This window comes from Pinus tabuliformis, chromosome 4_1, assembly GCF_031772625.1.
Source record: "Pinus tabuliformis cultivar Carrire ecotype Pingquan chromosome 4_1, CPIR1, whole genome shotgun sequence".
Taxonomy (NCBI): Eukaryota; Viridiplantae; Streptophyta; class Pinopsida; order Pinales; family Pinaceae; genus Pinus; species Pinus tabuliformis.
In genome coordinates, this window is record NC_142303.1 from 830,211,608 (window position 1) to 830,239,474 (window position 27,867).

Consider the following 27,867-nt stretch of genomic DNA (forward strand, 5'->3'; position numbering starts at 1 on the left):
CTCAAGTGAGAATGGAATCCGGACTTCAAGTCTTAGCTAAAGCATTAGGCTTTGAGAATGGAATCCAGACTTCAAGTCTTAGCTAAAGCATTAGGCTTCTCAAAATTACTTCCAACTCCATCCATAACCGCCTATAGCTCAAGTGAGAATGAAAATCCAGACTTCAAGTCTTAGCTAAAGCATTTGGGAATGCAAGAAGATGTCATTTTCGAGGATATCAATAATGCTAACGCAAATATATAAATTAAATGGTTGGTAAACACCCATAGGCATCAATTCATAATAAGCATCAAAACACTTATTTCATTATAAATCTCATGTTTCTGAAATTAAAAATATTATAAAGCCATCAAAATTATAAATTTAATTTAATTTATTATTATTAAAATTAATATATAAGTTAAACATATATACATTTAAGAAACATGGAACAAGATTCTTAACCATGGAGATTTACTCCCACTTTACCATGGATATTCTTAATCTATAAATAGGCTTTGTTACAATACCATGGGTCAATACCACATGCCAAAAAAATCATTAGTCAATTCATATGACACTTGTTTATTTGACATTTTTTTAATTAAAAGGGAAAATTGAGCCTAACTAATTTGGAGATAAATCTCAACCTTTGATTTGTGTATACTATTAGAAATATTTAAGAATAGTCTCTGGAGGTTAAATACCTACTATCCACATAATAATTAATAATAATTAAATTTAAATTCTAGAAGCCACATTCCAAAATAGCCAAGCTGATGTAGCTAAAAATATTACTAATATAGATCCATCTTAACCATGGATCTAGCAAGAGTCAATAGAGATCAAATATCTTGAAGTGAAAACCTCTTTTAGAGTGCAAAATTGCATCTTTCTCTCTCTCTCTCTCTCTCTCTATATATATATATATATATATATATATTGCATTTTTAATGGCTTAAACTTGTAATTTCAACACATATTCACTTTATATAATGTATATATAGGTTTTTAATCATATAATACACAATATATACATAGTTCACCTTTAAATATTTTATTTATGAACTATATTGTCCACATTAAAATATTATTTTGTTATTAATAAATTATTAAATACACTTCAATCTTACTTAAACTTCCATATTAAAATATTTTATTACTTACTAACATTGAATATTTTATTAATAATAATATTTTTTAAATGCTACATATTAATTTCATATTAACAATTAAATAAAATTACATATCTCTTTCTTATTATTTTTATTATGAAGTAATTGAATTTTTTTATGTTTAATTACTTCTTTTCATTTAAATATTTTATTATGATCAACACAAACATTTTTCTTTTACTTTATCTTCATATGTATATCTATATATATACATATGTATGATGTTGATATTGAAATAAGTTAGTCCACATGTATATTTAAATAGTGTATTTAAGTCTTGTATTGAAATATTTAAAAAAATATAAAAATTATGTAGTTTTATGATATTAAAAAGCTAAAAGGCAAGGTTTTGTTTTTAACTTTTAATTACTTTATTTTTCTATAAAGTTGATATAATGTTAAGTCATTTAATATGGACATCAAAATAAGAGTGAAATATTTATACCACTTCTCCTTAGTATGGGTAGTGAGAGCGAGATTATTCATGGTTAATAACACTTTTAATTAAAACTAACCAAATATGTATAATCATTTTGTTTTTAATTATAGCCTCCATTTTTTAATTTAAAGAAAATTTTTATTTTTTATTTTAAAAGGGACACGTGTCAACTTGAGTTGAACACAAACGAAATTACACATATCCCTCATAGTGAGTTGTAGAATAAGTCTCTCTACCCAATTACATCTAAATTTAAAGAGAATCTGTGATGTGATAAATAATTAGAAAATAAAAGGGAGCTAAGATAGTAGTAGCCCCACCATATATTAAATTGCTGGTAAATTCTAATAAGCATCACAACACTTATCTCATTACACATCTCACATTACCAAGGTTAAAAAAAATCATAAAAACTAATTAAATTATAAATATATTTTAAATTATTATTAGTATTAATAATTATAAAAAACATATAAATTAAATTGCTAGTAAATGTTAATAAACATCAAAACACTTGCCTCAGGATACATCTCACATTACTGAGATTAAAAAAGCACATAAAAATTACCTAAAATATTTATTTGTTTAAAATTATTATTAGTATTATCATTTAGAAAGTTAATTGAATATAGGAGTCAAGCATATATACAAATGTTAATAGGCATCAAAACACTTACCTCATGATACATCTCACATTACTAAGATTAAAAAAAAGCATAAAAATTAACTAAATTATTTATTTATTTTAAATTATTATTAGTATTATCATTTAGAAAAATAATTGAATATAGGAGTCAAGCGTGTATACATTTTTAAAAAGGTGTAACAAAATTTTAACCATGAAGATTCTCATCCACTTTACAATGGAGATTCTTAACTTAGAAATAGACTTTACTACAATACTATGAATTATTAATACCACATGCCCAAAAAACCATAACTCATTTCATAGTGTAAATATTTTATATATTTTATAATTCAATTGAAAAAAAATGTGCATAACTACCTTTGAGATGATGGGTTTAGAGTATGCCCTTGATCTAGATTTAAACAGGAACGCAACAAATTATAGAGATAACCATAAATTCAGAGATACAATAGAAATAATACTTCATTTCATTAATGTAAAATACTGAAATATGCTTACAAACAGAAATGGAAATAAACTAGCTCGGGCGATGGTAGCTTATCTCTGAGAAGAGATGTGGCAGCTACATGCCTCTGAACTGTGTTACAATGAGGCTCAAAGGCCTATTTATTGTTGAGAAACAATGGAAAACCCTAAACATCCAAAAACAAATGCTAGGAGATGAAGCACCAAACTATGGGCCCCGTTTGGGTAAATTTGTACATCAACTTCCCGGGGTCGTAACTTTGGCATACGATCTCCGTTTGACGCACACAATACCTCATTGGAAAGATCTATATGACTACAACCTTTTCATGACCAAAATTTGTTATTGACCCATGTTGGTCCTAGTTTTCCAAAAAAATGTCATTTAGGGCCTCAAAATGATTCCAGAAGTTCACAACCCGAAAAACTGCCAAAAATAGTAAATTGTGCTACAAATAAGGAAACTAAAAAACTCCAAGAAACAATGGTGGGGGTCCACATGGAATAGGCGGGTGCCACCAATATCCACCTAGATCAGCCCTAAAATTTCTTCTGCTTAGCTAAGCGCTCATATTCCTGAAATGTAAGGAAATAGTTTAACAACCCAAGACCCACAAACCTCTGGTAGGAGGGAAATCCTGCCCCCTTATAGACCACCAATAAGTAATTCCAAGTGGTGTGGTTTTCCTTGAATAATAAAGATGAGTAAGTCTGGATCACAGGTAGAAGCCATTGATGGCTATCCCCACTACTAGTTTAAAAACTAAGTTACGATAGGTTTTCCCACTGTAAAAAGAAAAGAAAAATACCTTTGAGATAAATATCAACCTTCTATCTTGTCTGCTCTTAAAAATATTGTGTGAATATTTTACAGAGGTTAGATCCCTATCATCCACCTATTAATTATTGATAATTATACCAGTTTAAATCCCTTTTAAATTCAGATATACCAAATGCTAAGAGGGATCAAGCCTAGAGTTAATATGGATCTAATAAAGTACACTTGCATTCCATAATGGATTTCCTCAAGCCTTTAAATATGCTTTGTCATAAAAAATACCATGGGAAAAACCATGGGTTGTCAAAACCTAGGCCCGAAAACCACCAACATTAAATTATTAATATTATTATTTTATTTTTATTTAACTAAGCCAAAATGTTTACATAACATAACATAACAATAACAAGACATTACATCATCTCTTCCTTATTGGTTTGGAGTGCAACACATCCTCCCACCCCCTTGGGTTATTTTCAGGTTGTGGAAGGTGTTACTTTAAAAATTAACAAGATCTTCAAGGTATGTTATGAAGATGGGGCCACAAATATCCTCTTTTTCAAATTTCATCGAAATTAAAAATAATGCCACCATCACATTTGGCTTGTTAAGTGGTTTCCAATGATATAATTTTTATCTCAATCTAATTCTTGGATTACAAGTTATGCCCATTTAAAGATTTATTCATTAACTATTGCCACATCAGAAAGCTTGGATACGTGACAATGTCGAGTAGCATACATGGCTATGCTACGTTGCTCAAAATCTAGTGTGGATCCTAGCACATCATCGTAGCATAGTTTCATTTCACCACCATGCCATACCTCCATAAATGTCCAGTTCAAACCTCTGCAACATGATGGTTAATTTCATGTTCTCTATTGGAGGGCTTCTCATCTAGTGCTCTCCATTACGTGCTAGATGAAAGGTGCTTCCCATCCTTTAATGCAAATATTTTGATGTTTGTGCCACCTAACATCCATGTCATCCATATACACACCACTTGTCACCTATGCTTCTTTTTGATGTTAGAGTGATGTCACATAGCCATGTGACATCCTTTTGACAATGCCACATGTCATAAAAAATCAACTCTTTGGCCATTCAATAGGACTAATTATACCTGCCACATGTAACCACATTGGTGCCGCATCAACATATGTCCATGTCACCTACACTCATGGTGTCCATGCAACTCTACCTGGCCTATGTGGTACCTACCACCTTAGCCTATGCTAAGGGGCTCCACTAGGGCAAGCCCCTTTATGGAAAACCACAATTTTATGTTATATCAATTTTGGCGCCCAAGGAACAATTTATTTGTTATGCCACACTAAATATTTTCTTTCTCTGGGAAAAAACATATTCCTATCCTGTGATTGTGCCTCAGTACCACCATGCAGTAGGGGTTTATGCAAGATTGGGTGTAGTGTGACGTGTATAGTCCCGTGCCTTGCATCTCTAGCTTAGCTAGATTTTGTGTCAACGCGACGATTCACGCTATGCCCTTAACTTCGTCATAGCACTATTGTAGCTCACGTGCTTCTGTCTCTACCCTTTGGATGTTTGGGTCCTCTTGAAAGCTGGTTAGGACCTTAAACGATTGCTCGAACAACTATGTGCAGTTTGCTACTACACTCTCCGCCGCCGCGACTGCTTCTGTGATAGTGATCGCCCGCTGTTCCTTTACCTCTGGCAGTGTTGAAGGTTGGGCCCTCAACTGGAGCTCTGTAATTTGTAGGTTCAGCTCCAACTGAACCTGTGCCATCTCTATCCGAGTGTTGCACACCCCTGTGGCCAATTTGCGGATGCAGACCTCGACTGGCTCCTCCTTCGGAATGGCCAACTCTGGGACCATTCTGCATGCCTCCTCCACAACCTGCATGATCTTCTTGCTTTGGTTAGTCACCTCGGCCTTAGTGGTGATGGCAGCATTTATCTGTAGGGCCATTTGTTTGTTGTTTATCCACTGTTCATTGATCACCTGGAGACCGCGGTGCTCATGGGCTCTCAACTCTGCAATTACTCCATCCTGCAAGAGGTGGAGTGCTTCGCATGGAAGCGCTGACAGGTTCAGTCCAACTCCCTTCAAGGCACTAACAGTGGGCCTGTTAGCCTCATTTTCCATGGTCAGTGCTCCATCTGGAAGCACTATCACACTCGAAGCCTTCGTGCACAACATATTATCAGCCTCTGAAGTGCCGATGGCCAAGATGGTAGACACCGTACCAGCCTGCGATGCGCAGGTCTGCAACTCCTACAACCCGGTTTGGATGGCCCCTAGTATGATTTCCTGCTGCTTTTCAAATTGCTGCAGGGCCTTCGCGGTGACATCTATGACTATGTCATCAATGTCATATAAGTCACCCTTTGTCAATGTGATAGGGTCCGGTGAGATCTTGGTCGCTTTAGATTTCTTTCTGGACCCTCCCTTCTCTAGCTCTCTTGGGTGCTTAATGCGGGTGGACATTTGAGGGTCCACGCCGTGCTGCTCTGTGTCCTCCTCTTCAATCTCAGGTGAAGGAAACCGTGTGCCTTTGTCAAAGCCCCGTTCTGTGCCACCTATTTTTTCCTGCCTCCTTTCCTACCTGCTCTGCCTGGGCCTTCTCAACGGCCTCCTTTTTCCTCTTTTCAACCAGCTGCACCATCTTCAGCTTGGCCTCCTCCTTCTTCTTCTGTGCAGTAGACTTGCTTCCACCCACCACCAAGTCCGTGGTAGTGCGCCACTACATGAGAAATTTATCAAGCACTGCATTAATGACATCATCTGTGGCCAGATACGACAAATCGTACCACTTCTACGCAGGGTCCTTCTGCGCCCTGATTGATATTCGATGGAAATCAGCTTTAAATTCGGCATATCTCTATAGGTTAGCATATACTGTGGCCGACAATTGTGGCTTGCAATTGATGGCCATTATGGTATTCGTTTCCATCAATATCCAGAAGATCTCGCTGTCCCGAATTCACTCCGTGTCCTTGGTTGCCCATAACGAAGCGTACTTCGCTGCTTCAGGAAGGTCTGGCACGACCGAAGGGAACTTGCTCTCCTCTGGTAGCTCCCACACTACCAGCACAATCGACAGCAATAGCCACGTGTAGTGGAATGTCTTGCTTTGCTCTTGTGCTTCGTGACACGAAGGTAGTTTAACCAGTTAAAATGGACTCCTTCCGCGCACTGCTGTGCGAGTGCGACGACAGGCTCCGACACCTCGTTGGTGGGAAACTTCTGCATCACCTTCCTTGCAAGGATCTGCATTGCTACCTTCACAGCGAGGTCACAAATGCTGGAGATAGCGTATCTGCGTGGCTTCTTCACCATCTTGAATTTCTCCTTCATTGATTCTGTGAGCGCTTGCTCCCCACCCTTGCCGCTAAAGATCATAGCTAGATTTTTCGGCTGTATACGACAAGCACGTTATTCAGTGGATTAACATATCTGTGATGGGTATCGGCTCCTCCAGCCACATACACCCATCATGCACCAAGCACAATAGCTACTTGATGACCAAAACTGTCACGGGGGTGCAGTTATAGTGCGGCACCCAGAGCAGGTTCAACAATCTTGCCTTCTCTACCCCCTTGAGCCACCTCCATGTCTCCAAGGCGGTCATTCCCATATTTGTATCTATGATGTGGTGCATCAACTGCTTAGTCGCTAGGTGTGGGAACTTCTCGTGGTCCGCCAAGTCCCAGTCTTCAAGCTTTAGTATCGGCACTTGGGCCAAGCGCAGACTGTCGAAAGTAATTTCATCCAGTAGCAGAGGGGTTTGCAGGGGAGTCTTACTCTCATCAATGTCCTTTGGGACCTTGGACTTAGGCTTGCGCAGAGGGACATACTCCAGCAACCGTGTAATGGGGTCTGCACCCTAGGTTTCAACCTCCTCTACTTCCACTCCCACATCCTCATCGTCCATCGGGATGTCTTCGATATCCTCCTCCTATGCTTCTAGGTTTATAGCCTTGCCTTTCTCCTGTGTAGTGGGCTTTGGTGGGTTTCGTCTTGGCGAGGTACACATTGGTATGGCAGGCTGTTTTCCCTTCTTGTCCTTCACAGTTTCCTTGGTCGGGGTTGGCTTCGGTCTCGGTGTTCTCGGGGATTTAGGGACCTCTGCCAATACTTCAACTACTTCTGGAGCAACTACTTCTACCTCTCTCTCCATTTCCTGTGCCAGCTCCTCTACTACTTGCTGTGTATTGATAACTTCTGGGGGCGCTGGCATGATCTTCTTCAAGAATTCCTGTGTGTTTGTTGGCAAAGTTGCAAATACCCCAGAAATTATCAAAAGCTCGTATTGCTCATGATTCATAGGTGTTGAAGAGCTTAACAACTTAATTCTCAAATTCCCAAGTGCTTTTCGCTAGACAACCACTTGTAATTTATAGGGCATTTTGAATTCAAATCTGACTGTTCCCCCCAAAATCGGTTCATTAATGCCAGATTGGCAACAGATTTTCAAGGATCTAAGCCATAAATTTCATCTTAAATGCCAGCTGTCTGCTTCATTTGGCCTCACTTCTGCCATCTCTTCATGAACAGTGACTTTAATGGTCACTTTCTAGCCAACCTGCGTGATTTCTTCTTGGGTAGTGTAGCTCCCTCCACACTGCCGCGGACCCAGTGATACTTCCTTTCTTTGCACCGTCTTCCAATTGCACAACTCCCCAACCCAGGCAGTGTAGTTTATAGTCCCGTGCCTCCTTTCAGCTGCCTAGAGCGTTAAGACTGTGCTACCTTCATTTAGTCACATGGCTAGACCACCGATGTATGGCTTCAAGCGACTACCATTCACCTTTCCTGGGCAGGGTTCTCCATTCAATTTGATCAGATGTACCGCTCCTCCATCGGTAATTTCCTTAATGACATAGGGCCCTAACCAGTGCATCCTGAATTTCCCTGGAAATCTATCAAACTTACTATCATATAGAGAAACTAGGTCATTTACCTTAAATGTGCGCAACTTAATGTGTCGATCATGCCATGCCTTTTCGCACTACTTTTGGACCTGCTGGTGAGATCCAGCTAAAAATCTTTCTTCCTCCAGTTCATCCAACTGGGCAAGCCTTTCTTCTAGGGCTCCATGATCCGTCATACCTGTGAGTGCTACTACTCGATAGAAATTACTGCTTCAACACCATAGACAAGCCTAAATGGGGTTTTTCCAGTCAACTTCTTGCATGTCATTTGATAAGCCCACAGTACTGTAGGTATGCATAGGTCCCAATCACTTCACTGAGCATTGAAAACCTTGGTCAGTGTATTTTCGAGCACTTTGTTGAACGCTTCCACCGTCTCATTAGCCTGTGGGTGATAAGGCGTACTCTTCTGGTGGTATACCCAAAATTCCTCTATCAGCGTGCTGATCGTCTCATTCAGGAAGTTCATACCATGATCACTCATTAAGATCTTCAGACAACCAAATCGCATCAGTACATGCTCAAATATGAACTTCGTGGTAGTTGCGTCTGTGCAATCCTTCACCGGCTGTGCACTCCCACGGTGATAATGTACCTTGCTCTCATCTTTCCTTGTGGCTGAATGCGTCCTACAAAGTCTATCGCCCACTTCTTGAAGGGTTGCAATGTCATTTATGGATTCAAAGGCATCTCCTCCCTTCACGATGGTCTTCCAGTCCTTTGACACACATCGCATGCCTTTCAATATGCTTTTGAGTCCTAATGAAGGGTTGGCCACCACAACCCTGCGCGTAGAATCTTCTGTGTAGTTGCTCTCCCTACATAATGGCCTCTCGCGGCGCCCCCATGAGCGTCCATAAGGATGCTGCTTCTTTCAAACTTAGGTACATACCATCATAATATCTCATCAGTCCCCATCTTGTACAGATGCCCAACAATGACAAATAAATCTGCACTACACACCACTAATTCCTTCTTTTGCTTGACAATGTATCCTTTCGGTGCAGTTCTTGTTGTTAAGAAGTGTATTATATCCTCGAAATGACCATTTGCGACATGCACTACAAATAGTTGTGCGTCAGGCAATCCTTCTTCCAAGTTAGTAGGTTCCTCCCCTGTTTCGATGCACGACAGATGGTTTGGTCCCGCGTTCAATCATCTAGGCTTCACAACCACTTCAAAATCATACTCCTGGAACAATAAGAGCCACCTGCAGATTCTCCCCCCCAACACAGGCTTATTGACTAGGTACTTCAGCGTGGAGTGATCCATATACATCTTAAAATGGCCTCCCAGCAAGTAGTGCCTATTCTTCTGGAGCGCATACACCATATCTAGCTCGTCGCACTCGGTGGTGGAATAATTCTTCTCTGCTTTGGATAATCTTCGGCTTGCGAACGTGATAGGATGGTCCAAGCCTTCTTCGCTAGCCTATGTTAGTACTGCTCCCAGTGCTATACATGACATGTCGACATGCACATGAAACTCCTTCTTCTAGTTCGAGAAGACTAGAATCGGCGTGGTGACCATCTTTTCTTTCAATATATCCAATCTCTTCCTACAATCATCATTCCAGCAGAATGTGACATCCTTCTTCAGCAATTTCTCCATAGGCACGATGATCTAGGCATAGCCTTTGATAAACTTCCTGTAGTATCCTGTATGTCCCAGGGTAGCGTGCAACTGCTTCACACTCCTTGGTGCTTCCAAGTTCAATATCACTACTATCTTCGCGGGATCTACCATTAGTCCTTGTCTGCAAACCACATGCCCCAACAGGTTCCCAAAAGGAACACAAAACAAACACTTCTTGAGATTGAGCATGATCTGGTATCTTCGACAGGTATCTAGCATCAGGCGTAAGCTTTCTACATGGCATTTAACCAGCCCAAATACAGTCTAGTCATCAAAATATACCTCCAGGAACTTATGAATAAATTCCTTGAACGCGACAACAACTACGTGTGAGAAGATTGCAGGTGCATTCTTCAACCCAAATGGCATCATGGTGTATTGAAAGCAACCCCATTTAGTCGCGAAGGTTGTCTTGCTCCTGTCCTCTGGCGCGATTTTGATCTGGTGGTACCCAGAGAACCCATCAGTGAAGGAATATGCTTCCTGGCCACCTACATTTTCCAACACTTCATCAGTGAACAGAGTCGGGAAAGGATCATGTACATAAGCATCATTCAGCTTCCTGAGATCCACGCATATCCTTATTTCATCCTTCTGCTTCTTTTCCTATACCACCATTGGACTTACCCAGTCAGATTCTTCCACAGGCTTAATGATGCTTGCTGCAAGCATCTTATCTAGCTCTAAGCGGACCTTCTCCTTATATTTTGGAATGAGACGGTAAGGAATTTGCTTAACTGGCTTCGCGTCAGGTTTCAACATGATTTTCATCATTCCTAGGTCCCTGATTATCCCTTTCAGATCCGTAAACTTGGTAGGGAATAAATCTTGGTATTCACAGAGCAATTCAGTGACCTTATCTACTATCGTGTCCTCCCAGTAGTCTCCAATATTCTCAAATTTGGGCTCTGCTCAGTACCAATGTTTACTTGTTTCGTTTTCAACGATGCGATTATATCAGGGTTCTCGATCTACGACCCTTCAACCTCGCGGAGACCTTCTGTTTCCGGAATGTTAATCTTTCGCGGATCCTCGTCCTCTTCTTTAGCAGTTACATTATAACATTCTAGAGCGCGACTCTGCTGATTAGCCCATTCCGACTGAATCAGGTCTAAAGGATCCTACGATATCCTAAAGATTGCTGCTTTCACATCTTGTAGTGCTTCATCAATACTGTCAAACCCGTCCTCAAAAATGAATGTCAGCATGAACCCTTCATGCAGGATATCCCATTTTCCTGTCCCATGGTGGAGCTCTGTTTCTACATACCAATTCATTGGGACAACGTCCAGGGTATGACAGAACAAGTGCACCCATTCAAGTTGGGATTTTTCTCCATAAGCCTGGGCCCATTTGGCCAAAAGCGCATGCGGATCATCCTGTCCATCATACTTTTCTATCATTCGCATCTTTGGCTTCCTAAAGTGAGCTCTCATCATCCTCCTACATTCGCGCCATTCATCGAAGCTTCCCTTATGCGTACCCCACCATCTTGCGGGCGTAGCGCGCAATGCCCTGTCCAATGCCTGGAAGCATTGATTTTCCATTACCTCCCTTTCAAATGCATCCAAAAATATATCTACCTCATTCAGACCATCATAAGTAGGTAGATTTCTTACCTCTGAGGACACACAATGCAACAATCAGGTCATCATGTTGCAATTCAGCATAGTTACTTCATGTAACCGATTCTGCCAACGTTCTATTTCTTCATCAGAGTCCGAAGTGCAGGAACTCTCACGATCCCATGTAATCCATCCATCCATGGTGGGATTCACCCAATCTTGGTCTCATGCTGTTATCTTATAGATACAGTCCAGATCGTCATCACTTTCATAATCGCGGATTGGTTCCATATAACACGATCCTTCAACAAGATCGAGGGGCACTACTACGCGCAGTGATTTCTTTTCAAAGATCATCTTTCACTTCTTCAGATTGATTACCCCATTCATATCAGTAGCTGAGTCAATTCCCTGGAGTGCCAGATAGGGATTACTGTCATCCACTATTTCTATTACTTTAAAGTCAGCCAGCGTGCTCACTCCCTCAATATCCATAGTCACCCCCTACAGTCGCCCCATGGGGATGATCTTCTGCTGATTCACCATCCTTAGCTAAATTGGAGACCACTGTAGCGTAGGTCTCCCCATTCACTCCCAAGTATGCTTTGGTAGGATGTTCACGTTTATCCCTAGGTCCAAAATAACCCAATCAATTTCATACTCTCCTATTTGCACGGTCAGTCTCATCTCCCGCCCCATCCTTGTTTTATGCTTGCCAATCTTTTGTACTACGCTTGGCTCACCCGACGTGGTTCCAGCACATCTATTGATGAGCTCTTGTAACCATTTCACAACCTTAATATGGTGTAGTAACTTCATACAGGTCTCTAGGAAAGTTGTGAGCATAGAGGGGTCCATATCCTGCTCAGGCTTGTCCTTGCTTCCTGAGGGGGAGGCCTTAGAGAAGCTCTTCTTAGCTTCCATGAAGGTTTCGCGTGCACGCTCCAAATAAAACTCAGCTTCCTTCGCCAGAGCTTTGCAAACCCATGTACTATCTTCTGGCTGTTTCTCCTTGTCATCTCCTATCACGATTCCACTCCTGACCACTATATTTATGTTTGGATCTTCCTCATGCAACTCAGACCTCATCATTTGTAGGTTCTGAGTTGGCGGAGGTGGTAGCACTCCTTTGTCACGTATCCTAGCTATCAGCGTAGGACAGTCTTCCATTTCATGATCAAATAACATGTAATACTTGCACGACGAACGCGTTGGATAAGTGAAATCACAGGAATAATGTCCTAGTCCTCCGTAATTGTAGCAAATAAACTGTCCTCGACCTCTACCAGGTCCTCCTCCGCCTCAACCTCTTCCGTGCCCCTGAAATCTTGTCTGTGCCATCCCCGCGCTCTGGTCAAGGGGTCGTGTTTCAGCCTGAACCCTATAGGTGGGGGTTCTATCAATCATCAATTCATAGCTTCTGCAAGTACACTCATCATTTCCTATCAACCTACAAAATTTGTAGAACAACTATTGCGGTGCTTGTATAAACTTCTGTAACAAGTGACAATTATTTGTGGCATGTTTTTTGTCTACCTGACAGATATCGCACCATAATGCATGCCCTGTGCTAGGTCCTCCTTCTAACCTTAAAGGCATCACTCATCCTCCTGCAATATAGTTTGCAAAGACTAGGTAATGGTCTTTCATGACCCTGACTCTTGCATTTCAAGCACCATACCTCCTCGTGCACCTCTGGTCGAACCGTCCTGTCTTGCTTCAGACTTTGCATCTCAAGGCACAGATTCTTCAACTACACATGGATCTGCTAAACTCCTAGATTTGGATCTTGCATCAGAGTTTCATGTAGTCTCATGGAAATCTCCAAGGCCTCCACCTGAGTGGTTATCTTCTGCTGCGACAACGCACTCCTTAAGTGTGGTAGTAGCGAAGCCACAAACCACTCGTGATGCTGTCCATCTGTCAAATTCATGTTGGCTTCGTAGATTGTACACTTCAACCTCTGATCTAGTTCCCAAGGCGTCTCGCTTGGTTGCATCGTGATATTTTTGAATCCCACAATTGACTGCGCCTCAGATTTAGGCCTACTAAATTCTCTATTCAGTGCTACCTGGATGTCTGCTACTCCAACATTCGGGTTATCATTAGAGTATTTAATATACTAGGTTAGCACACGATCTTGCAGAGCACTAACTAGTGTCACCTTCTTTATATGATCATCTATAACACCTTGAGCTTCCCATACAACCCTCACAACAAACCAGAATTGGTCTAGGTCCTCATTTCCCAAGCCTTTGAATAAAGGCAACTTCAGTGTATTTTCCATACTAAACTGCGGTGGAGGTGGAGGTGGTACAGGTGAAGTTGGAGGTGATGGTGGTGAAGTTGGAGGTGGTGTGGACAGAGGTGGTATTCGTGAGAATCCTTGTCTTATTAACTGAATAGCACTACATGGAGAAACCTTCACTATTTCTTCCTCGTCACCTCGCGGAGGTGAAATCAATGGAATATACTTCGGGCCCTTTTTTCCTTCATTCCTGTAAGTTTTTCCACTTCGTGTAGTCCCGAACATCAAGGTAGCTGCATAACCCATTTTTCGCACAATAGCATTTTAATCCAGGTATTCAAAGATTTTACTTACTTACCTCGCGGTCCTTTGAAAAAGCGCCGCAACGTCTCGCTGTAGCTAACTGAGGTATTGACCGTGAATTCATTCACAAATCCTCCTATGACGCGATCAAACCAATGATTGACAATGCGAGCGATCTTATCCTTCGAGGCTTCCAACCTTCGCACTAGCTCCAGGGTCCACATAATGGGACCGTTAAGTTTCCACCTTCCTTGGCTATCTGCTAGCTTCGTGATCCACTCGTATAACTCAATAGGGAAGGAGCAGAAAAAGATCTCATGGATCTCTGTATACAGGTATCTGTCCAACCACTGTTCCTTTTTCAGCCGCGATTTTCTGTTCTCTTGCGCCGCGAATTCATGGATCTTCCTATCCAACCAGTCTTCAATCTCCTTCTTAGTTGGATTCCAGTGATACGACATCACACATCTCTTATGCAGATTCCGGTCCCGACAAAGAAACCATTTGTTGGCTTCAGGGGGCTTGACCCAGGTTCAGCGTTAATTAGCCAAACAAATCCCTACACTACAGGCCCTTTTAGTATCAGCCCGTGGAGCGTGGGCCGAAGTCTCACCCGAAGCAGTATGGGGTAATGCTGGAACCAAGTTTCCGCACCTTGAGGTGGTTATGATGTCATTTGATTCCTTCTATCCCTGCCTTCACGTAGGTGGCTTCTTTCTAGGGCTTGCAAGATGAACCCTCTATTCTGTTCTTCCGTACCACCATGAAAGGGTACGGTCGACCTTCGTGCAACCCTAACTTGCTGCTCAGGTACTTTTGCGCTGCTATGGCAGTGTGCCATGTAGATTTCCCAATTAATCTAAGTGATTTTCTTATCTCATCAAATACTTAAAGTTAACACCGCATAAGCAGATATTCATAATTGCGTTCAATTATTCAATGTAATTGCATTCATTCACGCATCATATAAGCATAATAAAGGAAATTCATACATAAAATATCCAAACACATCAACAGAACAAAGACACATAAATTGTAGAATCCTTTTATTAATATCTTCCAAGTGTTACAACTTATGTCCGCCCTGCACACATAGCTGTAGGGGTCTGCGCACTCAGCTGCAGACTTCTACCCTAGGCCTCTGCGCACTCAGCTGCAGAGCCTCTACCTACGCTATGACCCAAGACTTATAATTCTTGCTCCAAATCTATGACTCTATTACATCACGTGTCCTTCTATGTCCCTAGAGCTTAGCTCTTTTTATACAATCCCATGGTCCACAGACCATGGGTAGATCTCTTACAACCGACTTTACTTTACAAAACTAAGGGTGGACTACCATTTTTGACACATAACACCTTTGCGCTCCGTGACCACAAAATGTGGGGTATTTAGAATTATATTACAAAAATTGACTTAAACATGGGCTTTTAGCCCCAAAACTGCCCTTGGGGGATCCCGCTCCCAACATCCTAAAAACATGGTTATAAGATAAACTTCTCAAGAGATAATCCAAAACTCGTAAACACATAATACAATTGATACATATGATTGAAGACCACCATCCATAGACACATCAAAAAACCTACAAGTGAATTAATAAGGCTATAAGCACATAGCTTAGGTAGCTCATATTCAACATTATTTCACATGTTAGCTAGTCAACCATGACTCTATAGTAAGTCATACATTCTATTGTAACATGAATTTTTTATTGTGTATAACTTTCATTTTTTGAAAATACTTTTAAAAAGGGAGACAAAGCAAAAGGAAAGAGATAATACAAGTATATCGGAAATCAAAATACAAAGGAAATGAAGGAAAAGATCGGATTTACAAAAGAAAACAAGTGTTAAAACATTAACACTGGACCCGAAATATTATATGCTACGTTTAAAAGTTCGGCGGGTCTGCAATATGGATAGTCAGCACCACGGATAAGCACCGATTGCGATTAGTGACTGGGTTACGGACTCGAAAATTTATATGTTATATTTTATAACATTGGCGGGTTCGAAATAACACAAAACGCTTATATTATATGCATATGACCCCTCCAATCGCGATATGCGATAAGGGCCAGATCCAATATATATATATATATATATATATTAAAAATTCCATCAGGTCCGCCTTTATGCAGGTATGTGGAGAAGCGCCGATTGCGATTTATATGGTCAGACCCGATATTTTATGTGTTAAATTTATAATCCCTCGCATCCGTCATATCGTGGTTATAAAGATTTTATTAGATATTTGCATATATTTGGTTTTATATGAAGTTTTATTATAATGGATTATAATAGAAGGGTCGGACTTGAAAGCATATATTTGTTATATTTTAAAGCTCGGCGGGTCTGCCATCATTATGTAGTACTTTATATATATATGACACGCCAATTGTGGGCTAGATCCGATAGCGATTTGCGATAAAAGTCAACAGAGTTCTGAATGAGAAAACTTGACAGTTATAAAGCAAGATATACTCTTGTTGAGTTCCAGATTAATAAGAAATGTTAACTTCGCTTTGTAATGTGGAAAATTAGGGATTAGAGCTGAGGTTGAAAAGGAAAACAGAAACGATATATATTTCTTGGCATTTTGACCAATCAGAATGCCCAAGATTATACAAAATAAACACATTGCATTATGGTTAAGAGGAACTAAGCATCATTAAAGTGTTTACAGAGGAATTCAGCAGCGAGCCAACAGAACAAGCCATCAGTTACCATCTCTTTCTAAATTCAGTTTTGTTTTTGTTATTTCTTTTTCTTCGAGGTGTTTTTTACCCTCTGTAAATTTTGTAGTAGTTTTATTTCATATAGTTAGAAAGCAGTTATATAGGTTTTAGAAATCAATAACTGTTACACAATGTATAAAAGTGGAAAGATTTACTAAGAAAGGGTTGGAATTTTCGAGAACCGGGCCACTATATTTCAGGATAACATCATTGATTAATGAGACAATCAGAAGTTTCCAGGAGTTGTTACATATAATTTGTAAGTTTCACTATCATGTGTCATGCAATGTTTTCTTCTCTTTAAGTGTAGTAATGAAGCTGCAGGGTAAAATCCCTTAAAGAGCGCTCCTATACTTAAAGTCCTCACTTCCTTTCCAAGTTATAGATAGTAGTTTCTGTGGAAGACCAGCATATTGTCTATGATTTATTTCTCATGATCATAATTCCTCTAAGTTACATATAATAGTTCCTGTGAGAGATCAACATATTGTCTTTAACTTCCCCTTCAAACTTTCCTCATTCATCATTTATATTTAGCAACAAATGGCATTCTAAGATGTTCTGGTCATACATGTATTAAGAGTCTAAGGCCAAGTTTTCCAAGTCTTTCATTTGGGAATATAATAAAAAATAAGTGACAGTAAATAATATTTATTAATGTCTTAAGCACAATTTCCCTACAGCCAAGAAATTGGTTTCTTAAGGAACAACATTAATTGGCGCCATTGCCGGGGAGAGAAGATAAGAAGATTTTTCCCTGGGTTTCAATATTTTCCTTTGGTTGTTCAGTGAGGAGGAAATATTTGGCTGTTTTGAATCAAAGCAATAATTCTGGCTTCAGGAAGGCCCCATACAAGATTAGACACTTCACAAAAGAAAGTTCAAGCTCTTTCAGATCCTGAAAGGCTATTTTCTAAGAGGGTTGAAAGGTCTAAGATTCCAATTACACCCATTCCTATATTGTCTGCATCAGGCAGCAATTCACTTGAACATTCATCTAGTAAAGAATCATCTTTTTCATCATCTTCATTTCAGGAACCTAGCTATCAAGAACAATCTTTTGAGTCTGTTACTTTTCATTTACCTGCTGTAATTATTCAACCTCAACCAATAACCACATTACCTCCTTTGCACAGTCCATTTACCTCTCAATCAAGTTTCACATCTGTAGGTAATCAAAGTTCAGTAAACATGGCAGCCCTTGCATTCCTAGTCAATAGGTATGCACCTCTTCAACTACCACAACCTTACAATCAAATGCCAGAGGATTACCTCAAAATTCTTCCTCGTTTTTTAGGAGAAGATGAACAAACAACAGAGAATCATGTAGTAGTATTTTGTAATTTTGTAGAAAGCCTAAATGTTGAACATTTAGATGTTGTTCTAAGACTTTTTGTTCAGTCCTTGGATGGAGAAGCAAGAAAATGGTTCAAAGGACTTCCAAATAATACCATTCCTTCTTGGGAAGAGATGGAACATGTGTTTATTCAGAGATGGGGAGAAAAAGGAGATCATGGATATTCATTAACAGAGTTTAATGCCATAAAAAAGAAGTTTGATGAAATTGTGGCTGAATTTATTAGAAGATTTAACAAATTGTACAATAGTCTCCCAACAGAGATTAAGCCTCCTCCTGCTGGTGCGAAAATAACTTTTGCAGGGGCTTTTGAATCAAACTTTGGATTTACATTAAGGTAAAGGAGAGCTCCAACCCTTGATCAAATTCAAACATATGCTTTAGAGATAAAAGCGAATTTGGTGGCTGCAGGAAAAGCACCATAAACACAACTTTCCCAAGATAAGGGAAAGGTAAAGATAGAGTCCTCTCAAAGTCAATCATTGGAGGATATGTGTAATATAATTAAGACCATGTCAGATAAATTAAATAGGTTAGAGTTAGAAAATAAGAACTCTCAGAGACAAACATAGTTTAATAAGAACTTTAATCCCCAATTCAGAAGACAACCTTTGCAAATCTTGCAAAAGGAAAGAAAAGATCAAAATCAAATTCAAGCACCACTATACATAGAAGCAGGTCCTGGTGAAGAACAATATGAAGATCAAATTTCTACATTATATGCAGTTGATGAAGATGAACTCGGCATTGAAGGAGAAGAGTATGTGTATGACGAAACAGATGCTATTCATAATGGAAATGAAATTGATGAATATTGGAAACAATTCTATGATTTTATGCAGGATGAACTACACAAGAAATATGACCTGAGATCTAGGAAAAGATCTAGAAATCAGGAAAATGAAAGTGAGCAGCAAGTTTCAACTTCCTCATCAAAGGTGACTCCACAAGAATCTTAGTCTGCAAAACAAGTAGATAAAGGAAAACAACAACAAAATATGAATAACAAGACATAGATACTTCGAGGTGAGTCTTCTCAGGATCAAACTGGAAAAATTCATTTGGAGAAGCTTGTTTCAATTCCTCAAATAATTCCAGTCATAAAGAAAGGTGAAGATGAGAATGAAAAGACTGCTAAACAGAGTCACTTGTTTAGTCTTACCAAGGAGTTGGAAAAGGTAAGAATACAAGTTCCCCTTACAGAATTGGCAAAAACACCAACTTATCAAAAGGAGATTGCTGAGTTTGTTAATTTAAAAGAGAGTGAGAGTGATACTGTAAATTTGCAGGAAGATAAACCAGTAGTGGTTTTTGGCCCGCATGTAGAGGAAGTAGATTCTTCAATACCTCCTTTTTATATTTCCCTATTGGTTCATGATTTCCTTTTACATAATTACATGTTTGATTCGGGGGCTTCACATAATCTTGTGCCTTTATCAGTGATGAAGCAACTAAATTTAAAAGTGACCAAACCTTACAGAGATTTGTATTCTTTTGACTCAAACAAGGTCAAGTGTCTGGGGGTTATTAAGGATCTAGCAATGTCATTAGCCCAAATACTAGCTAGAATCTTGGTCATTGATGTTGTAGTAGCAGATATTTCGGCTAGATTTGGGATGCTTCTATCTAGGTCCTGGGGGGCTAAATTGGGAGGTGATTTGAAGTTAGATTTTACATATGCTGTTATACCAATTTTTTGTGGGGAGGAGAGGAGATTGTACAAAGAAACTAGGTTTGTAAAAACAATTACAAAAAATGGAGCAAGCAACTCACCTGTGTATAGTCAGGAGAAGGATGATTTTGCTTGTTTCACACTGCATGATAATGCAGAGCTGGCTGAAGATAATCAGAAGCAAATTTCTTCAGCCAATGTAATTACAAATCTGCAAACGAAAGAAGTGTGGAAATGTTTCTTTGACGAAGCTTACTCCAAGGAAGGAACAGGTGTTGGTTTTCTTCTAATTACACCTGGAGGTAATTTGTTTCCTTTTTATTTCAAATTAGAGTTCGAGGAAACTAACAATGTGGCAGAATATGAGTCCTTGATTATTGCGCTACAAACAACAAAAAAGATGGGAGTCAAGTCAATTCCTGCTTTTGGAGATTCAGAGCTAATTATTAAGAAGATAAAGGATCACTGCCAAACAAAGCATCCTAGACTCCGGGCATACAGAAATGAGGTATGGGATTTGATTGAAAATTTCTTTGAAGCTTTTAACATTCAATTCATTCCAAGGGCTGAAAATAGATTGGCAGATTCATTGGCTGTGGCTGCTAGCACTTTCAAGCCTCCTATTAATCCAAGATTAAGATATGAGGTAGAAATGAGATACAGAACTTCTGTTCCTAATAATGTTAAGAACTGGAAAGTTTTTGAAGATGACCAGCAGATTAAGGAGTTTTTGACTATGGTTGAAGAGTTCTAGGGTACAAAAATTGATCAGGATGAAGAAGAGACAGCAGAAATTGCAGGGGCCAGTGGTTTTAAAGATTCAATAGCAAATCAGAAGATTTTTCAATTGAAAGATAATTTTCTGCCAAAGGGACTTGTTCCTCTTGAAAGGATTTTTAATTCCAATGATGTGGCTGTGGACTCAGGGAAAATCTCACAGGATGAACATATTCAGGATCACAACATTGGAACTCAGGAGAATCCCAGGTTAGTCAAATTATATGCTGGAGTTCCACCTAATTTTCAAGAAATATATATTAAACTTTTCAAGAATTATGTTGATGTCTTTGCATGGTCCTATGAAGATCTCAAAACTTATGATGTAAATATTATTCAACATAAAATTCCTTTGAAGGAGGGCGTTAAATCCTACAAACAAAAGCTTAGGCAGATAAATCCTATACTTCTACCATCAATTGAAAAGGAGGTCAAGAAGTTGCTTGATGCTAAAATCATAGTCCCACTCAGATATTCTAATTGGGTGGCTAATCTGGTACCTGTGAGAAAGAAAAATGGAGAAATAAGGTTGTGTGTTGACTTCATAAATCTAAATAGAGCTTCTTTGAAAGATAATTATCCTTTGCCTAAAATGGATCATGTGCTGCAAAAGGTAATAGGATCTTTTAGAATGTCAATGCTAGATGGATTTTCTGGTTATAACCAGGTGGCTGTGGACAAGGAGGATCAGAAGAAAACAACGTTCACAACTCCCTGGGGAACATTTATGTATGCCAGAATGCCTTTCGGATTGATGAATGCAGGAGCTACATTTCAAAGGGCTATGGACATCGCTTTTGTTGGAGATAAGTTTGTAGTAATATATTTGGATGATATTACTATTTTTTCTAAGTCTGATGAAGAACATTTAGATCATTTGAAAAGAAATTTTGATAAATGTAGAAGATTTGGACTTTCTTTAAATCCCAAGAAATCCATTTTTGCTCTAGAAGAAGGAAAACTATTGGGTCACATTGTTTCCAAAGAAGGAGTAAAGATAGATCCAACTAGAGTACAAGCTGTGCAGAAAATACCATTGCCTAGGAGTAAAAAGGATATTCAAAAGTTTATGGGAAAGATAAACTTCCTGAGAAGATTTGTATCCAATTATGCAGAAATCCTGAAAGAAATCACTAATATGCTGAAGAATGAGAATGAAGTGTGCTGGACCAAGGAAGCTAAAGAATCATTTTCCAGAATTAAAGAGGCATTACAGGCAGCTCTAGTCTTAATCAACCTTGATTATCAGAAGTCTTTCCAAGTTTTTTCAATTGCCTCATCAAGTTCGATAGCTGCTGTCTTACTGCAGAAGAATGATGAAGGGAGAGAGCAGCCAGTTGCATTCTTTAGTAAGATTCTTAGAGATTTTGAGATGAAATATAATATTCTTGAGAAGCAGGTGTATGCCTTAGTAAAAGCCCTAAAATCTTTTAGAACTTATGTGCTACAGTCCGAAATCGTTGCATATGTGCCAAATGCTACAGTGAAAGACGTATTATTACAGGGAGATGTAGAAGGCAGGAGAGGAAAGTGGATTTCCAAGATCCAAGAATATGATTTGGACCTAAAACCCACAAAGTTGGTAAAAGGACAAGGACTGGCAAAAAAGTTAACAGAATCAAACTTTCAAGTGTTGGGAATTAACTTGTTGGCACCTGTAGACGAAAAAGTAGCTGAAGAAAATGAAGGAGAGCAAGATCCAGGAATGAAGATCAGGTATAAATTCTTATGTTTAGAATGGTATAAACATATAATTTATTATTTGTGCTTTCTTTCTTGTCCTCGATCCTTAGACAGAACAAAGTATAGGGCACTAAAGATTAAGGCACAACCATATGCGATTGTGGGAGGCAGATTATACTAGAAGGATCCTGCTAGAATTCTATTACTATGTTTAACATAAGATGAATTTACTGAGACAATTAAAGATTATCATGAAGGGTTTTGTGGGGGACATTGCAGTTAGAAATTAACTGCACATAAGATCCTTCAGGCTGGATTTTATTGGCATACCTTATTTGGTGATACCTATAAGTTTGTTAGAAGTTGTCAAAAGTGTCAGCTTTTTGCTGGGAAGAAGAGATTAACTCCTTTACCTTTAATTCTAGTTTTCATAGAGGAGCCATTTAGACAATGGGGATTGGACTTTGTTGGAGAAATCAATCCACCCTCAGGCAGACAACATAGTTGGGTTCTCACAACAACATATTACTTCACCAAATGGGTAGAGGCAATTCCTACTAAGAGAGCAAACGATCAGATAGTGATGAAATTCCTGGAAGAAAATATTTTCAGCAGATTTGGATGTCCCGTTAAAATTATAACAGACAACGCTCAAGTCTTCAACTCAAGTAAGTTCATCGCTTTTTGTCAAAAGTATAATGTTATTTTGTCTCATTCAATAGCTTACCATCCTCAGGGAAATGGATTAGCTTAGTCTACTAACAAAAATTTGATGAAGATCCTTAAGAAAACCATTGCATAAAATCAAAGAGATTGGGACTCTAAGTTAAACTTTGCCTTGTGGACTGCAAGAGTAACTACAAGAAGATCTACAAGGAAATCACCTTTTGAATTAGTATATGGAACTCAGGCTCTGTTTCCACGTCAACTTGTGAAACCAGTGATTGCGATGATTTAGGAAGCGAAGGAAGAGCCAAATGATATGGTAAGAAGAATTAACAAAGCGGTAGAGCTTAGCGAAAATAGGGACAAGGTAAGGGACAATTTGATTATATATCAATACAAAATGAAAAATATTTTTGATAGAAAAGCCAAGGAAATCAATTTTAAAGTTGCAGACTTGGTATTGAGATGGGATACTAGAAGAGAGGATAAGGGTAAGCATGGGAAGTTTGATCCTCTCTGGTATGGTCCTTTTAGAATTTCTGAAGTGAGATCCAACAATACCTTCATCCTTGAAAATCTTGATGGTGAGATTCTATAGCTGCCTGTTAATGGGCAATATTTAAAACACTACTTCCAGTTCTAAAGAATAAGCATCACTTCATTGTGAATACCAGAGCGAAGCCATTGTACAAATGCCATAGTGTTTCAGTTTATGCAAAGCAATATATGACTCCATGCCTGAGGTGAAGGCACTAATCTGCGGTTCTTAGTGCTTCCATGGCAAAAGCACTATCCCTAGGTGGAGCCAGATGTTGTAACACGCATTTTTTATTATGTATAACTTTCATTTTTTGAAAATAATTTTAAAAATGGAGACAAAGCAAAAGGAAAGAGATAATACAAGTATATTGGAAATCAAAATACAAAGGAAATGAAGGAAAAGATCAGATTTACAAAAGAAAACAAGTGTTAAAACATTAACACTGGACCCAAAATATTATATGTTGCATTTAAAAGTTCGACGGGTCTACAATATGGACAGTCGGTACCACGGATAAGCGTCGATTGCGATTAATGATTGGGTTTCGGACCTGAAAATTTATATGTTATATTTTATAACATCGCCGGGTCCGAAATAACATAAAACACTTATATTATATGCATATGACCCCACTGATTGCGATATGCGATAAGGGCTAGACCCGAATATATATATATATATATATATATATATATATATATATATATATATATATATATATATATATATCTATATCTATATCTATATATATCTATCTATATATATATATATATATATCATATTTAAAAGTCCATCGGGTCTGCCTTTATGCAGGTATGTGGACAAGCGCCGATTGTGATTTATATGGTCGGACCCGATATTTTATGTGTTATATTTTATAATCCCTCGCGTCCGTCATATCGTGGTTATAAAGATTTTATTGGATATTTGCATATATTTGGTTTTATTATAATGGATTATAATAGAAGGGTCAGACTTGAAAGCATATATTTGTTATATTTTAAAGATCAGCAGGTCCACCATCATTATGTAGTACTTTATATATATATATATGACACACCAATTGTGGGCTGGATCTGATAGCGATTTGCGATAGAAGTCAACAGAGTGCTGAACGAGTAGACTTGACAGTTATAAAGCAGGATCTACTCTTGTTGAGTTCCAGATTAATAAGAAATGTTAACTTCGCTTTGTAATGTGGAAAATCAGGGATTAGAGCCGAGGTTGAAAAGGAAAACAGATCCGATATATATTTCTTGGCATTTTGACCAATCAGAATGCCCAAGATTATACAAACTAAACACATTGCATTACGGCTAAGAGGAACTAAGCATCATTAAAGTGTTTACAGAGGAATTCGACAGCGAGCCAACAAAACAAGCCAGCAGTTACCATCTCTTTCTAAATTCAGTTTTGTTTTTGTTATTTCTTGTTCTTCGAGGTGTTTTTTACCCTCTGTAAATTCTGTAGCAGTTTTATTTCATATAGTTAGAAAGCAGTTAGATAGGTTTCAGAAATCAATAACTGTTCCACAATGTATAAAAGTGGAAAGATTTACTAAGAAAGGGTTGAAATTTTGGACAACTAGGCCACTATATTTCAGGATAACATCATTGATTAATGAGACAATCAGAAGTTTCCAGGAGTTATTACATATAATTTGTAAGTTTCAGTATCATGTGTCATGCAATGTTTTCTTCTTTTTAAGTGTAGTAATGAAGTTGCAGGGTAAAATCCCTTAAAGAGTGCTCCTATACTTAAAGTCCTCACTTCCTTTCCAAGTTATAAATAATAGTTTCTATGGAAGACCAACATATTGTCTATGATTTATTTCTCATGATCATAATTCCTCTAAGTTACATATAATAGTTCCTGTGAGAGATTAGCATATTGTCTTTAACTTCCCCTTCAAACTTTCCTCATTCATAATTTATATTTAGCAACAAATGGCATTCTGAGATGTTCTAGTCATACATGTATTAAGAGTCTAAGGCCAAGTTTTCCAAGTCTTTCATTTGGGAATATAATAAACAATAAGTGACAGTAAATAATCTTTATTAAAGTCTTAAGCACAATTTCCCTACAGCTAGCAAATTTGTTTCTTAAGGAACAACACATTCATACATATATGGCACAAGATTAATCATGAATGATAAGCATAATAAGGCCTATTATATCCCATAACCTAACATGCATAACCAATAATACTTATATGTGTATATTGATTTAGTTGGAAACTAAAGGAGAGACTTCCACTTTCCACCCAACCATAGGCCAACTACACTACAACCTTTCTTGTAGCTGACCACCCTTGAGCTAGATCCAAGGTCCAAGGAAAATTATTGCACAGGGTAAGGGTTCACACAATGTGTTGAAAACGATTTTCAAGAGATGGATTCCATCGTTCTAGTGCTACTCCAGCTCAAAAAACAACACTTAGTGGTCCATTCACTAGCTAAAGCTCATATACGACACCTAGGATTAGAAAAAAAATCAATGGTTATAAAACATTTCCACATGGATGATCACCTAGGTCACCAATAATAGGTTATCAGTTCAATGGAAAAGAATAAAATAAAGGGGAATACGAGTTGGATGAGGTCAACCATTTCCAATCTTTGAGTGTCCAACACACCTTCTTCTCTTCTTCCTACTATCTACCAAAGCCCAAATTGGATCTTCAGTTCATTCTATTTCTCGCTCTGAGTGAAAAATTAAAGAAACTAGAAGTCCTAATAATGGGAACTACCTACCCATTTATACCACTCAATCCAATCTCCCCTTTCCATGTATCATATGGTGGCTCAGTCAATTATGACACCTCTTCCCTCTTCAGGTGAGTATGGGCCTATTCACAACATGCAATAGGAACCCAACAAGCATGCAACAAGTGTAGTCCACTAGTATGACACTAGTATCTATGCCATTTAATAAAGCATAACATGTAGGCAAGTAATTTTCCCTCATTCCAAGGATCCATAAGGTTGTCCAACCTTCAGTTGTGTGTTAGTTAATTAATAATAATAATTATTGTTTAATTAGAGGTTTAATTAGTCGTGGTCCTTCCATGTTGGGATTACAATCATTATTATCAATTACAATAAGTGGGGGCAGAATGGGGGGATGTTACAAACCCCACCCCCTTAAAGGAACATTGTCCTTGGTGTTCTATAATAGGGAACATAAATAATAACTAAGATTATCACTATTGCTCTTTTCATCAACACATTTTCTATTTCCCAGATTTTCCTTTTCAGCCCTGTCATCAAAGGAATAGAATGGGTCTCATTACTTCTTGGAGCATACTAAATGTATGCTTGATCCCACTGACTATGCATGTGACATTTTGAAACCAATTTTATTTAGTTCCCTCTTTCTTGTAGTTACATACCTTCCAATTTTAGGCATTGCCTTCTCTACTTACCCTGCCCCTCAGGTGATCCATTTCTTAGCAAGGATTCCTCATAGAGGAAGAGTCCTTATAGCCAAGACATCCCTATGGCTTTCTTTATTAACACTACATATTAGTCACACATCTCGCACAGTGATCAATTCATATCATAGGTTTCAAGTATCATTGCAATGACCTAGTTGTTGAGGTATTCAATTCCATTATGTTGTTATTGCACACTCTAATATTATCATGCTGATACTATTTACTTGTATTCAACATCATATGTTTATGTTGGACAGTTCAATAGTTCACTTACATCAAAATAACATGAGTTTAATGAGATTAATAATAAAAGATTTGAAGCAAATTAAACCAAATTTTATCAACAAATTCTTTGTGAGGTTTACCATAAAATTTAAATCAATTCAAACCACATATTCAGTAGATAAATTCTTCGAATTGGTAATTGATACTTATCTATATAGTTAATCTTTTATTCCTTTAGCTCACAAGAATTGTGTGATTTTATAGTCAAATCAAATACTCAATGTTTCATAGATCCACAAAGTTTTAGCCATATCCATATTTAAATCCAACTCGTCGATTAGTTCCACTGCAAAGGGAAGCACTTAGTCATAGATTACTACTCCAAATAGTATTTTCATATATCTCCATCCTTGAGTCCAACCCACTAAGTAGTTTCACCACCAAAGGAAGTACTTAGTGGGGGATATATTTCTCCATGCAATCATTTTGTACAGTTCCATCCTTGATTCTATCTCACTAAGTAGTGTCACCACAAAGGGAAGTACTCAATGGTGGATATACTACTCCACACAGTCTTTTTGTACATGTCCATCCTCTAGTCTAGCTTACTTGAGTAG

General features: G+C 38.3%; 1 protein-coding gene across 1 annotated transcript in view; it reads left to right on the top strand.

The window, feature by feature from the left end:
* The first annotated feature begins 21,837 nt into the window (after nucleotides 1-21,837).
* LOC149178798 (uncharacterized) overlaps nucleotides 21,838-27,867 on the top strand; it is a 32,733-nt gene continuing 26,703 nt past the window's right edge. Inside the window, exon 1 of the mRNA XM_089422238.1 lies at nucleotides 21,838-22,191. Coding sequence (XP_089278364.1) covers nucleotides 21,838-22,191 — 354 coding nt within the window. The remainder of the gene's footprint in view (nucleotides 22,192-27,867) is intronic.